Source organism: Protopterus annectens, chromosome 14.part0 (genome assembly GCF_019279795.1).
Source record: "Protopterus annectens isolate FY-2018-M chromosome 14.part0, PAN1.0, whole genome shotgun sequence".
Classification (NCBI taxonomy): Eukaryota; Metazoa; Chordata; order Ceratodontiformes; family Protopteridae; genus Protopterus; species Protopterus annectens.
This window is the reverse complement of record NC_056748.1, coordinates 239,929,403-239,945,454: the sequence shown is the minus strand read 5'-3', so window position 1 is coordinate 239,945,454 and position 16,052 is coordinate 239,929,403. Positions and strand designations below refer to the sequence as shown.

General features: G+C 37.0%; 1 protein-coding gene across 1 annotated transcript in view; it reads left to right on the top strand.

The window, feature by feature from the left end:
• Positions 1 to 16,052, top strand: part of HSPA12A (heat shock protein family A (Hsp70) member 12A) — a 956,869-nt gene that overhangs the window by 245,243 nt on the left and 695,574 nt on the right. Inside the window, exon 2 of the mRNA XM_044055963.1 lies at positions 4,599 to 4,681. Coding sequence (XP_043911898.1) covers positions 4,599 to 4,681 — 83 coding nt within the window. The remainder of the gene's footprint in view (positions 1 to 4,598; positions 4,682 to 16,052) is intronic.

Genomic DNA, 16,052 nt, shown 5'->3' with positions numbered 1-16,052 from the left:
CTCTTAGGTTATTTGACCAGAGGTAGCCTCTACCTTCTTTGACTTGCAAACTCAATCTGAGGTAACAGGGAGAGGGGGATTGTGGGTAAGAGTTTAGCTCGAGAGTATGAAGCTGATGCGAGCTTGGAAAATGGCCGCCTCAGTTCCAAGGTCGGAACCGATACACATGCATAATGACTGAATGAGGATCTACAATACAGATGGAACTTTATGGTAAGACATAACTTCTTTTTATAATCACTATTTTTTTAGCATTTTCCCATCTTCATTTAAATTTAACTTTTATATCAAGGTGGTAACATAATATGTTTTTATTGCAGTGCTCCGGTAGTAAAACACAGATCGTTAATGGTATCTGTTCCTAAGGAGTTGCATATTCTTATTTTCCAAAAACAATCAGAGGCAGTAAAATGTAGAAATGAGACACTGTATGTTACCACCCCTTTTTCATTTCTCTCATGTAATACTTGCATAGTCCCCACACCCTTTAGGACCCATCTAATAACATAAATGGACTGTTTCATGAAGATAAGCCAAGAAAGTAGAGCTCAACCTGTCCTGATTCTGCTATGTTTTCCGAAGTAACTATTTTTGTTTTTGTTTTAAACAGACAAAATAAGTAAATATATAAAAAAAAATATTCTTTTGAAAGGTAACTTCCCTCATGAGAAACTTTAGCCCCCATCCCCCACACCCTGCTATTTAAAAATACCAACTCCATGATTGCACAGCTCTGTAAATAAGTGAAAAGACTGCACACACACACTTTACATGCAGCATTCAAAGGGAAAATGCAGCACCTGCGATTATCCAAGTGAAAACTGACCAGTCTGAATTGATGAATCAAATCTGCATCTACTTAGAACATATTTATTTGTGGGTTAGCCCACAATGTTTTTACTAAAGCACGGATTTTACTCATGCATTTCAAACTGAAGCTAGAGGAAATCCTGTTTGGAAACTTAGAAATATGAGGACCTTAATCTTCTGAGTTAACTATTACTGCTAAAAGATACACTTGGGACAGAGCTGGCTGCCAAAACATTCCATTTTGGAATATACATGTTAAGGCAGAGTATCCCTGAGAATCGGAGAATTTCTTTCTACTTGCGCTAATTGCCCAATGATGCTTGTTCATTTAGCACAACAGAGAGAAATTCGGATTCAGTGACATGGTGAAGCTGCACTCATTGCCATAGTCTGAATCAAAAACTGTGCTGTCAAACCTGACAGCACTAGTGTTCTCCCTAGCAGCTCATAAACTGTGTTAAAAAAGGCAACCCATACATAGCCCACCACACACCCACCCACAAAGAAAGAAACGCACACCAATACATTCTCTTTCACGCACATGTACACGCATGCATACACGTACACATGCATACAGAAACACACACCAATGCATTCTCACACACACACACACACACACACACACACACACACACACACACACACACACACACACACACACACACACACACACATATCCATACTCATGATTCTCTACCAATCCCCACTGAGGCAGGGATACACATACGCACACGCACCCACACATGCATACATTTCATCCATCCTCATTCTTTCCCCTGCAGATGTGGATACACATGTCCATGCACATACACATTGAACCTGCCTTCATGGCTACAATGAACTTAGCTGTAATACTAGTACTCTCATAGAAAAGAATAGCGGACTGTTGTCAAAACACATCATTCGATTTTTTTCTCCTAGAGGTAACTTTTACTTGGTCGAACAATTCTCTAATTTGCTTGGTCAAGAAAAGTGTGGCTCTTGAATATTTCTAAGGCAGAGTACCCAGCTAATTAGCATTAGCCACTCCCTCAGAGTACGGCATTAACATCTGGCTTTGCTCGTGTGACTATTCTCCATGCTGAGACCCTCATGAGGGGAAAACCATACCAGGAAACTGGTGGTCTAAGAATTAGGCGTACCACGAAGCAGAAACCTTCCAAGATGAGGCTTCCAAACTGCTGTAAGCATTTTCAAATTCCAGGGTATATCTTTTAGCTAGAGGCATTCAGATTTTAGTTTAAATGTCAGAAACATTTTTCTGACCATCTAGTATCATACTGAATGCTTCTTTCTAGTTTCTGACACAACTGTTTACTGTTTGCATATGTTGTTGCAAAATAAATGTTTTAACTAATTAATTTAAAGTAAAGGAGTTTATTATTCAAACGTAAATGTTTGTGGCTGATGGTTTCTTTATTGGTAATGGAGTATGCATTTGATGTGTCTACCAACCATTTGGTTTCTGTCCTTAGAATTATGACTGTTTATAGCTATTTGCTACCATTTCATTTTTTTAAAGGCTGGCTTATTTCAAGTGTAAACAGTAAGGTGTGTTATTGTTTTGTTGGATTTGACTAACTTATGGCAGTATATTTTAAATCTTTATGTAGAAGGGATATAGTGCTGTACAGTCACAACACCCCTTTTCTAACATCTATAACACCTATCTGTCCAATTGCACTTGTTGTTCCAGTAGCAGCAACTTCAGCACTGTATGCTGGATGTCTTGGGCTCAAATCCCAAATGAAAGCAACCATTATCATTTCACTTCTGTGATTCTAACAATGCCTAAGCAGAGGGCTGTGTGTGTGTGTGTGTGTGTGTGTGTGTGTGTGTGTGTGTGTGTGTGTGTGTGACCTTAATCACCATGCTAGGGGTTTCCAAACTAAAAGGATAAAGCTGCTAAGGGGAAACTCAACACCTATCTGTCCAGAGACTCTTGTTGGTCTACTCGCATTGACACCAGCACAGTATAATAGGTTTGAGTCCCAAATGACAGCTACTGTTATCTTTCACTTCTGTAATTCTCCCCCTTTTAAATTATTCTGTGCATGTGTGTGTGCACGTGTGTGCATGCGTGCATGCACATGTGTGTGAGATTGTGAGTGTCCAAGGCAGCAGTGAACATTTATCATACAGCCTCATGACCAATTAATTATTTTGTGTTTTAATGGGTACCATACTGTGGAAGTTAAAGCCTGTAGCCCATGTCCGTCACACAGAAGCTATGCCTTCTGAGCTGAAAATGGCTCAAATAGACAGCCATCACACCTACTGGGGAGTAGGATAGTTTATTTTAAAAGTCAGGTGTAATAAATCATACAGCAATAAGCAGACATATTCCAATACCAGTGCAATGTATTCTGGAGATAATTTGTACCTATTTTTTATTTATCTTTGACTACTAATTAATATATCATAAACTTGTGTACTCTGTCCATCTTCACTGATGCATGTCTCCCACTAACTATTATTCCAGCATCTTACTAATGTTCCATTTCCTGGCCATTCATTGCCTTGTATCACTGCCACTAATTATTATCTGCTTAATTTAACTCTAGCCAGCACATTCTTTGTAGTTATTCACATATTGTTTAAAATGAGTGCTAAATATTTTTAGATGGCCACTGTAATTCCTCTGTAAGGACAACTGCCACAATGAGACACCAGATCTTTCAATTAATGCAGTGTAAAAGAGAACAGCACATCTATATTTTTTAATTTTTTTATTCAAGTCTTTATCTTGAATTTGCAGTTCCCCCGTTGAAGAACACAATAGTGCCTGAACAGTATTATGTAGAAGACTGCTACAATTTGAAGAAGACAGCTGAAAAGTATACACCTTAATTTGCTTAGTCAACAATGAATAGGTAAAAACATAATGAAAATGTTAGAAACTTGACTATGACAATATTGTTTGTCAAGTTGAAACATAGTTTATCAGTAAGTAGCCACTGCATGAATTTAATTATTATGCATTTTTTCCCACATTCAATTCAGGGCAACATGGCACTATCATATATGTGGACCAGGAATGTTGTGAATCATTTCATTTCATTATATTCAGTGTAATAAGGGGATCCTCGATCACACACTGGTAATAGAATGGGAGTCTGTAAAACAGACTTTGGTATCTCACAAATTATCTCCAGGCATGATGTATGCAATACTCTCTCTCCCTGTAGGTGTCGCTCACGTGAGCAGTCAGAGTTACCTGATCCTAGGATGGCTATGCCAGCATCTGCCACTACTCCCATCCACCCTCCCCTCGCACACTTCCCATGCTCTTTTAGTGTCAGAGCTACTAACTGAACTCTGGTCATCTGGTTGAAGTCATGGCTACCCCTCCATGCCACAAAGCTGGGGGCACTGTTATTGTGTTGTACAGTATATGTGTACTAAACATTGATAAACCCTGCACAGGTGAAAGTATCCTGTAAACACACGGTGTAGATATACCTACATGCAGGGATCTCAAAATGGTACAGTCCCTGTAATGTATTTTCAGAGCAGGACAAAAGTCGATCCCAGTTTTGTGACTTGCCATCAAAAACAGTTAATGCATTCATACTTTTCAGAGCATTTTGCAAATTACTGGTCTGTTTTCTTAAGGTTTGCATGCTGTAATACTAGTACCTCATGTAGTGAACTTGCTATCCAAAGGATTTCTATGATAAGTTGCACATCTCTGTGACAATCCTGAAAGTGTGTTCAGAATAAGAACACAGTAATAAAAAAATGTCAACGGAAAACTATATCTTGACTGTTTTCTCATTTTATTTCAGATGCAGTTTCATCTGCTTACTCCTCTCCAGCTAAAAGTCTTGGAGAGACTGCAATTACTCCTCTTTCACCTTCACATTCTGTGGTAAGAAATTACATTTATTATTAAATGAACTACGCTGCTGCAGAAATTAAACAATGCGTGTAGCAGTGGAAACATTTGAGCACGACTGCTTTATTATACCTTATTCTAATGCAACATCTGTCATTGCTTTTCTTTGTTTTCATTATTCAAATGTGAGGATAAACTTTAGTTAGCAAGTATGAAATCTAGTCACATTCGAGCAACAGCACCATTGAAGCGATGGATCAAGGCTTCATTTAATAAGCGAGCAATTTATTCACTTGCTTTGTTACTGAACTAAATTGCTTCAACTGATTTTCATTGCAGTCCTAGCTTTTTCCATTGTTCTTGTCTAACGTTTTAATAGCAGATACTGTTAAGCATGACTTTCTTAGGGTCATGCTAATTTTACTGCTTACATAAATTTGCATGGTTGTGATGTTTGTAGCTCATGATTATCAGCTTAGTAAGTCTGCAGTCTTACAATGCAGTGGTTATAGCCAAAGCAAATGTATTCTGTGTAAACAGGTATCTTGATTTGCAAAATTAAAACTATGCTTTTTTTTTTTTTACTGGTCACTTTTTCTTTTTGTTCATTGATGGAGTCAGAATTGTTTTTACATGGCTTGGAGCTACATAAGAATTCCACACTTCATGCCTTTCTGATGAAATATATAGCAACAATTTTGATTTGCTTTCTTATCTGAAAACCTTTTCATACAGGCTATGTGTCATTAGTATATTTGTCTCTGCCATGATACAAGTACTGCACACTTTGGTAAATATTTTAACTTGTGAGATGTTTGTGGCCTCTGTACGCTAGAATTTCCCACAGACAACATCAATGTACAAAATGAAAAAGTAGTTTTTTACAGTAAAAAGAGGATGATTGTTTTCTTTCAACAAATTTTTTTTCTCAAAATTCACTGTTGCAATAAATCTTTATTTTCAAAATTTATGAAAACAGGGCCAACAATATATATTTGCAGTTTGATCATAGAATTCATGGATACAGCTGCCCATACAAAGTAGTACAAAAATAAACAAGTTAAATGAAAAAAAGATGTATGTGATAGACTGGATTACACTCTTGACCAAATAATTCAAATATTTCTTCCATTGACTAAAAGCCAGTCAAATGAGGTTGTTAAAATAACAATGGACAAAATGCATACAAACATTCCCTGTAGATAAAACAAGTAATCAGTATGTAATATTAAAGACTGTGCTAATGTTTTGTCCCCTTCTTTCCAAAATGATGGTCTTTTGACATATTTATTGAGTAGGCTAAATTGGCAGGCTAACATAACGAAATATCAGGGTCCATGATATTTTCATTATCAATTTATAGAAATATAAAAGGGATTCACGAACAGTTTCCTTAGCCGTGGAATAATATATGAATTGTACATATTTTACTGAGAGTAGCTATGACATGGAGTTGCAACTTCGTCATTCACGAGTACCAAAGCTCTGTTGTCAGGCATAACACAGTAATGCATAATCAGGTTATCTATTATGTGATTCAAGGCATTGTGACATTGTAGAATGCAAACAAGCGTTCTGTTATGCTATAAGCACTGTGCACCTGCTATATACAGAGGGACTGTTTGGCACTGTTTTCAGCAGTATCCCATAATTTCATGTACAACAGCAAGCAGAAGTGGTACTTGTGTGCAGCAGTCCCCCTTAAGCAATGTAAGTTAAGTTCTAGTATCCATTTTGTCTTTCATTTTAGTTAGCAACAGACTTATTTTTGCCTTTCCACCTGATTTTATTGCTTTTGTTTTATTGTCATTTGCATTTATTATTTCCATGTATTGATGTTTTGAATGGAGATTGCTGTAAAGCGCAGAACGGGATATTTACCATTTTCATCACTGTCGTGTGATCTCAAAGTTGGTATATTTAATTAGCAGGGGGTATGGGGGGTACATGGGGGCTTTCCCCCTGCAAAAAACTTTAAAAAAATGTGTTTTATTTATTTTTTTAGTTAGGTTTTTGAAGTTTCAAAACTTCTATCTTATGGTTTCATAGATATGCATATATGCGTATGTGTAGTATACCCCCCCACACAAATGTGTCTATCTGTGTGTGTGTGCATGCACTTGTAGTTGTGCCATGTAGCTGAAACACTTATGTCTTTAAGGGTTTGCTTGCATATATCCCATGGTCCTCCACAGCAGGAGGTTTATGGTATTACACTATGAAGATTCTAGACTGTCTGAGTCCTTCTTCCAGTTTTTACTGAATGGTTTGTCTGTGTGTGACCTTTTTACCCTTTGGTTTGGATGTTATTTGGGGTATTTTGCAGAGGCCATTATGTTTATGGACATTAGGCTTGATTTGAAGCTCTGTGTTTCTAACTTGCAAGTTGCAACCAAGCAATCCACTTAAGTTGTATTGAAGAGGTTAACAAAAGGTTGAAACATACATGTCTACAGCTATCAGTTTTTGGCTTTACTGGCCTGCTTGTACCCATAAAGAATTAAACAGTAAAAAGTCATGGGCATTTAGAAGCTATTTAGTTGAAACATTGTTATGTCTTTAATTGGTCATTTTTATATATCTCATGGGATCCACTATAAATAATTTAAGGTATTATATAGTGAAAATTTTAGCTTGGCTGTTGCTTTCTTGAAGTTTTTACAGAATGGTTTATTTTTATATATAGATTTAAATATATAGATATACAGTGGATATAAAAAGTGTACACATCCCTGTTAAAATGCCAGGTTTTTGTGATATAATAAAATGATACCAGAATAAATAATTTCAAAACTTTTCCAACCATTAATGTGACCTATAACATGTACAATTCAATTGAAAACAAACAAATCTGTTAGGGGAAAAATATAAAAAATAAAAAACACACAATACGCAGGTTGCATAAGTGTGCACACCCTTAAACTAATACTTTGTTGAAGTACCTTTTGATTTAATTACGACATTCAGTCTTCTTGGATACACACCCGCCATCAATTAAAGAGCCTCTGATTAACCCCAAATAAAGTTCAGCTGTCCTAGTAGGATTTTCTTGACATTTACTTAGTTGCCTGCTACAGCAAAAGCCATGGTTCACAGAGAGCTTGGAAAGCATCAAAAGGATCTCATTGTTGAAAGGCATCAGTCAAGAGAAGGGTACAAAAAAAAATTCCACAGCATTGGATATACCATGGAACACAGTGAGGACAGTCATCAAAAAGTGGAGAAAATATGGGACAACAGTGACGTTGCAAAGAAATGGACGTCCCTCCAAAATTGATGAAAAGACCAGACGAAAACTGGTCAGGGAGGCTACCAAGAGACCTACAGCAACACTGAAAGAGCTGCAGGAATTTCTGGCAAGTACTCGTTGTGTACTACATGTGACAACAATCTCCTGTATTTTCCATATGTCTGGATTATGGGGTAGGGTTGCAAGATGGAAGCCTTTTCTTACACAGAAAAACATCCAGACCCACTAAAATTTGAAAAAAAAACAATACATCATGTCTCCCAAAAGCATGTGGGAAAATGTGTTCTGGTCTGATGAGACCAAGGGTGAACTTTTTGGCCACAATTCCAAAAGGTATGTTTGGCGCAAAAACAACACTTCACATCACCAAAAGAACACCATCCCCATGGTGAAGCATGGTGGTGGCAGTGTCATGCTTTGGGGTTGCTTTTCTTCCCCTGGAACTGAGGCTTTAGTCAAGATGGAGAGAATTATGAACAGTTCCAAATACCAGTCAGTTTTGGCTCAAAACCTTCAGGCATCTGCTGGAAAGCTGAAGATGAAGAGGAATTTCACCTTTCAACATGACAGTGACCCCAAGCATACATCCAAATCAACAAAAGAATGGCTTCACCAGAAGAAAAGATTTGGAATGGCCCAGCCAGAGTCCAGACCTAAATCCAATAGAAAAGCTGTAGGGTGACCTAAAGAAGGCTGTGCACAAGAGATGCCCTCACAATGTGACAGATTTGGAGCACTTTTGCAAGGAAGAGTGGGCAAATATTGCCAAGTCAAGATGTGCCATGCTGATAGATTCCTATCGAAGAAGATTGAATGCTGTAATTTAAATCAAAAGGTGCTTCAACAAAGTATTAGTTTAAGGGTGTGCACACACAACAAAGTTTAGTTTAAGGGTGTGCACACTTATGCAACCAGGGTATTGTACATTTTTTATTTTTTATATTTTTCCCCTAACAGATTTGTTTGTGTTTCAATTGAATTGTGTAGGTTATAGGTCACATTAAAGGTGGGAAAAGTTTTGAAATGATTTACTGTGGTCTCATTTTTTTGTATCACAAAAAAATGGCATTTTAACAGGGGTGTATACACTTTTTAAATCCACTGTAGATATAAAATAACTGTGTAATCCTAAAGGTCTGCTATACATCTGGCTGACATGTTTTGTGTTGGTGTGTAAAAGTGTGACTGAATTTGGTCAAATGTGCTTTTGTGCAAGCACAGGAATGTTGCGTTTGTGTGGGATATATTGGAGGTAGGAGAGAATATGAAGGGTGGGTATTGTGGCCATCTGGAAGGGGAAAGCAGCTAGCTTTTACATGTGTTATATTTCTGTACAGCAGGAATTTTGCATATGCCCTTTCACCACTGTTCTGTAATCTAGGAGTTAGTATATATGAAGTATCAGGTTTGCGAGGACACAGCCACATAGACCATGCAGGGAGTCCCTGCAAAAAAACACTGCTTTTTTTTTCCAGGTGTATTTATTTATTTATTTTGCTTTTTGCTTTTTTCTGCAGTTGATTTAATATGTAGTTGGGCTGTTTTGTTCACCTTTTATTATTTGCTCTTTTTTAGTTTTAACTTAGTTGATGTAAAATCAACGATAATGATTGAATGATCAAAAACAAAATTGCCACTAATTCCAAGGACAACCACAAAGCATTTTATAGCTATGTCAAGAATCTCGATGACAACACCCAGATCTGCTCTGAGTTACAGCACAAAGGCAAGAAAATTACAGAACCAACTGATATTGCCAACATCTTGGCAGATAGGTTCAGTGCTAGCTTTACCCCCCTCTCACCCCCTAAAGGGCCCATATCTATACAGGAAGAATGCAGAGTCCCTGTAATCATAACTACGCAGGTAAAAGCTGCACTCTCTAAAGCCAAAAACACAGCATCCCAGGCTGCGTTTTACATGAACTTAAGAACGAACTGGCTCCTCACCTAAGCACCATGTTCAATCATAGCCTCACATCAGGCTTTGTGCCCACTGAATGGCACACAGCAACAGCTATCCCACTCCACAAATGGGGAGCCACCACTGATCCTGGGAACTATCAACCTATACGTATCATCATGGAACTCATAAACAAAGACATTGGTGACCTCCAAACTCTGGATCCCACCCAGTTCAGGTTTGTGAACTGCAGATCATGCCTCCTGAACCTGATCGACTTCTTTGAAGCAGTCACCAAACCGTAGATGAGGGTAAGGTGGTTCACACAGCCTATCTTGACCTCACCAAGGCTTTCAACACCATCCCCCATTCTGGAATTATAGCTAAACTCACTAAACTAGGTTTAAATCCCTACATCACAAGATGGGTTGCCAACTGGCTCACTGACAGAACCCACACTGTAAAAGTTGCAGACCCCAAATCTGACCTCAAAGCAGTGACAAGTGGAGTACCACAGGGTTCTGTCCTGGGACCTCTCCTGTTTGGTATCTACTTCTCTGAAGTACAGGCTAACACAGAAGGCCTCTGGCTAATGAAGTTCGCAGATGACTGCAAACTAGGAGCCATAGTCAGGTCCCCAAATGATGTGGGCATCCTACAGACGGGCCTCGCTGAGACAGATGCCTGGTGTCAGAGCCATGGCCTCAAGCTCAATGCCAAAAAGTGCAGTGTCATCCCCTTTGGTAAAAACTCTGTACCCATGAACTACCACATAGGCAGCAATCTACTTAACACCGAATGCGTGATAAGAGACCTTGGGACCCAGGTGGACAGTAGTCTCTCCTTTGATAGTCACATCGCCACAGTAGTCAGGAAGTCCTTCTATATGGCACATCCCATCATAGAAGGGTTCTCATCCAGGAAAAAAGAGGTCATTGTTCTCCTCTACTCGACACTCATTAGACCCATTATAGAGTACAACGCCCTTTTTGAAATATACCTCACAAGACATTTGCAGCAGCTGGAAAGGCCACATAAGTACCTCACAAAGAGGATTACTGGCCTCAAACAAATGCCCTACACTGACCACCTCAAAAAACTCCAGCTTTACACCGTAGCATATCTCCTACTCCAAGGTGATCTCTGCCTAACACATAAAGCTATGTCAAACCCAGAGCTGTTGGACATGCTACACCTAAAGAAATCCCAATCCCTCCGAGCTACATGCTCTAGGGACCTAAACCTTGTCACCACAATAAACAGGACATGCTGGAGGGATAGATTCCTGTCCCAAAGACTTTTCATACTCTGGAACAGGTTACCCATCTATGTCAAGCAAAGTTCTTCATTAGCACTCTTCAAGAAAAATCTTGATGAGTGGATGGGAAATAGGAAATACACCCCGGGAATCACTTCTGTGTTTCTGTTCAACAGTGGCACAGGAAAATAACTTTCTTGGGTGGCTTAAGCCAAGAAACCTTGTTGGCTAGGCTTATGTAGGCCCTTGGGCTGATAGCCTAGTACCTACCTGTGAACCTATAATTATGTGTGTGTGTGTGTGTGTGTGTGTGTGTGTGTATATATATCTCTGTATCTATATCCATCTATCTATATATCTATAGCTATCTCTCTCTCTCTCTCTCTCTCTGTGTGTATATATATATATATATATATATATATATATATATACACACACACACACACACACACACACACACACACATATATAAAAAACTAGTGTGTATATACACACACACACACACACACACACACACACACACACACACACACACACACACACACACACACACATATGTTGACAAAGTATTAGTTTATTAGAAACGACTTCAAAAATGTAATCATAACAGAAGCCACCCTCTAGTGAAATCTCATCATCCATTCACTAACTTCATTCATAAGGCTTGATCAAAGTAACTGCTTGAAAAATGGAAGTACTTTTTTATGTTTAGAACATTGTGACATCGAAGGAAACAACTATGGCCAGATTGTTTTAATTAGAATTCACCCTCTAATTAAATTAGTGGATCAAAACCATTAACTGAAATATTAGCTGCTGTTTATAACACAAAAAATACAGTTTACATATATATGTTTGTGTGTGTGTGTACACATACACACACACACACACACATATATATATATATATATATATATATATATATATACACATACACACACACGTATGTATTTCATAATGAATGCACAGTCAGTGAATGCTCATGTCTGTGAATCAGATATGGTTGAATTAAACATGTATATACTGTAGGTAAGTAGCATGGTGGTTGTGATTGTGTGCTAGAATGTGTTGTTGCAGTTAGTGTGTATGTGTGAAGTTCATGGGTAAGGGTTAGAGCAGGAGACAGATATGGTGTTGTCAGTGTTTGGTGTTATGTGTGGTCTGTGTCATTTTGTCTTGTGTAGTGGAATTGCTGCAGAAGGAGTTTTTAGTAAGGTGATGGGTAGGACTGGGGTTATGGACTGGGATAGGATTAGGGTTAGCGCACTGGATTTAGGTGGTTTACTCTTCTACCCTCCTGAGCTCATATGTGTGAACCTTAACTCTAACCCATCCGCACACATTATTAGAAACTGTTTCCCTAAAAGTACTGCTGATCTAGGTTTTGTAGCTGGAGTTTACCGTCATAAAGCTTTTAATGGGAGAGAGGTACTCTATGTTTTGTGATTTTCTCTTAGTAGTATTCATTGTTGTTTTTAATCTAAATTAAAACCTTATTTATAAAGCCAAAATATTCTACAAACAGTCTAATCTTCATGCATAGTACACTCATTTAAATAACATTATCACTTTTTATGAATTACATATCTATTATAAAATCTTATAGACTTGTAGAATTTCCTGTCTGGGAAAGACTCATTTCACTTCCATCCTTGTACCAGACTTCCTACTTTCCAGATTAAAAAAAAATGGGTCATTTAATTGCCTTGTCTTGCAGAATCGTCACACACAGTCACTTGTTAGCTACACACTTTAATAAAACTTAAAAAAAAACTGAAATATTGCTCACACTAATGCCTCCTGACCTTAATATGTGGTATATCGAGACTCCCTATCCTCTTCATACATTCCACATGGTGCTCTTCTTGAGATGTTACCCCATTATCTTTTCTTTGTAGGCCAAAAACTTTTATTTCCTCTGTCATTGTCTTTACTATAAGTGTTTGTGGCTTTTCTTAGATTTCCAGGTTTTAGTGATGGTCTTTTCTCTATTATTATCAGTAGACAAATTAGTACTTTAACATAAATTGAATTTTTGATCTCCCTCCAAATTAGCAAAACAAGTCTTAAATGTTTGTAATCCATCCATTACTTATCAATATAATAATGTTATTAAGGTCTAGCTTAAACTGGTGCAATTTTTCACAATCCCAAAATCTATGTTTCTGCATATCTTTTCCCCTTTATCCTATTGCTGACACAACCCACCTGAATATGGGAACATTCTCTCTCTCTGCTGTATGAAAGCACCCGTGAAAGCATTTCTCGCCAGATGTTCAGAATTTTCTTGATTTTGTAGTGCTAGGCTGCTGCCCCCTCTTTTGTTGCATTTCCAGTAATTTTCCAAGCCTTCATTTCCAACTTTGTCTTATTTTGTATTGCACGTTGTCAGGCAATTTAACTTATGCTAAGAATTTTCTTTATTGCTTTCACTGCTCTGGCTTCTCTTGCTAACTATATGTGGCTTTGTTAGCTGTGTGGTATTTTTCCCTAAAAGATTTCTTATATTCTAGTATCAAACTCTTGTAATTTAGTTGACCACTTCTATTTAAATTAAATGTCTGCTGGGCTTTTTCCTAAAGAATAGTTTTCTCACCTTGAACTATTTTCTCCCAAAGTAGAGGCTTCAAACCTCTGTCCTTCCTGTCTTAGGCCCAGAGAACAGCTTATCAGGAGAATTAATTCACCCCCAAATTGTACCTTTCACTTCATCAGGTATCCGCTTGAATCACTTTCTTATATAACTCTGTACATATCCAACTTATTTATATATATATTTTTTTATCTTTTCCCGTGTAACAGTTTGTTTTCCCCTGATTTTACATCCCCATGACTATATAAAATTGTTTTCCATTTAGGATAGCAATTTGGATTTTGAATTAAATATAATCTTGTAATCTCTGTGGCCATAAAGTGAGTCTCAAAGTTGGGTATACCCAGTCCTCCCTTCTCCCTAGGAGGATGCATCGTCTCCCAGTTCATTCTCTCTCTCCATTTCCATCCCCCAAAAATTCCTTTAAATTCCTTGTAATCAAATGCCAAATTTATTTTCCTGGTTGATAAAAGTATACCTGCCTGACATAAAGTATTAAGGTTGCCAAAAACATTATGAGCACTTGAATCTTGCTATCCTCCTCCATAAATATCATGTTCCATTTCCTAATCTTACCAGTAATTTTCTGTACTGTTTTCCTCAGATGTCCTCATTTCCTGTTGCACATCTCTTTCCAGACATATTTCTAAGTACCTTATACTTCCATTTCCATGGCCCCATATGTACAGATATTCCTACACTAAATCATTTATGGGTGTGTAATTTAAAATTATAGCTTTTGTTTAGCCTTGATTAGTTTTATACCCAGTCAGATTGTAGTATACATTCAGTTTTCCATCTAATATGTCTAAATCTTTTATCTGTGTTTATTAAATGTACTATTACATCAGCAGTAAACCTGGCTATTTTTATATTGAGGAGGTCCCCACCTGAATCCATCTAACTTGATGATCTAATATTCCGTGCCACCCACACCAGCTGTAGTGTGAAGAGCAGTGATGAGAGAGAGCATTCTTGCCTCATGCCCTATTCCAATTCCAGTGGTTTTGACCCCCCCACACACTCTACTAGTACTTTTGTTGCCTTACATATGTTCAATAACAAGGTTAATCATTTCCTTCCCTTAATAATATCACCAAAAATGTTCAACTCAACCTTGTCAAAGTTGTTTTCAGCATCTAAGCTAATTAGTAGTAAGGTGCTTTTTTTTTTTTTTTTTTTTTATCCTTTTTAGCATTTTCTTCGATCATTAACATTTGAATAATATTGTCCAGGGTCCACCTACCCTCAGTGAAGCCACAATGGTCTGGTTCTTTTATTCTTTATGAAAGTAAAATTTTGACCATAATTGTCACAAAGACCTAGTGTTTGATATTCAGAAATAAAATAGGTCTGTATGACCACTGGTCTATCCATTCTGTTTCCTCTTTGGGAATCACAGCCAGTACAGTTCCCTAAAAGGAATAAGGAATCACTCCTCCATCTAGGATATCATTGAGCACCTCTATCCAGATCCTTGGTACTGTTCCTAATTGTCATTTCCAACCTCTATTGGAATCTGATCTAGCTCTGCTGTTTTCCATGAATTTGGGGCTAAAATTGCCTCTCTTATTTCATCCTCCTTAATTCTGGCCAATGATGCCTTGCTTTCATTCACATATATCCTATGCAAATTCAAATGCCTCAGATATTCCTCTATACTTTCTTTGTCTGTTTCTACATCCTCATCATGTCTGTATAGATTATGATAATATTTCACCAGTAACCTTAAGCTTTGTCCCAGATTTGTCTCTGGCTTTCATGCTTTTTGTTTTTTTATTTTTGTAGTCATCCTTTCTTCTGTTTGTTGTCTTTGCCTCTACATTAAAAGTTTAGTTATCTTAGCATTACATGTAAAGAACATCTACTTGAAAGTTCCAAGTTGATATTCATTCAAGCTTTCTACGTAGTGTTTTAGCACCTTATTTGCCTCTTTTAAATAGTAGCGGTCAATGCTTTGTCCATTTTCTCTTTTGTGTTCTACCATCTGAGGTTCTGTCTTTTCTGTTTTTTACCTTTTGTGATGTGAGTGTGTGTTTGTGTGCGTGTGTATGTATATAATGTGTGTTTTATTTATATATATATATATATATATATATATATATATATATATATATATATATATATATATATATATATATACATATATATATATAAATGTATATGTATATATATATATATATATATATATATACATATATATATATAAATCTATATATATATATATATATATATATATATATATACACATGTATAGATAGATATATGTATGCATGCATACATATGCATGTCTATAAATATATATAATCTATAGAGGTGTTTAGATGTAATTTACTAATTAGTTAATTATATAACAAAAAAAACAATTATAAATCCAGCTTTGAGGACTTTATTCAAAAAA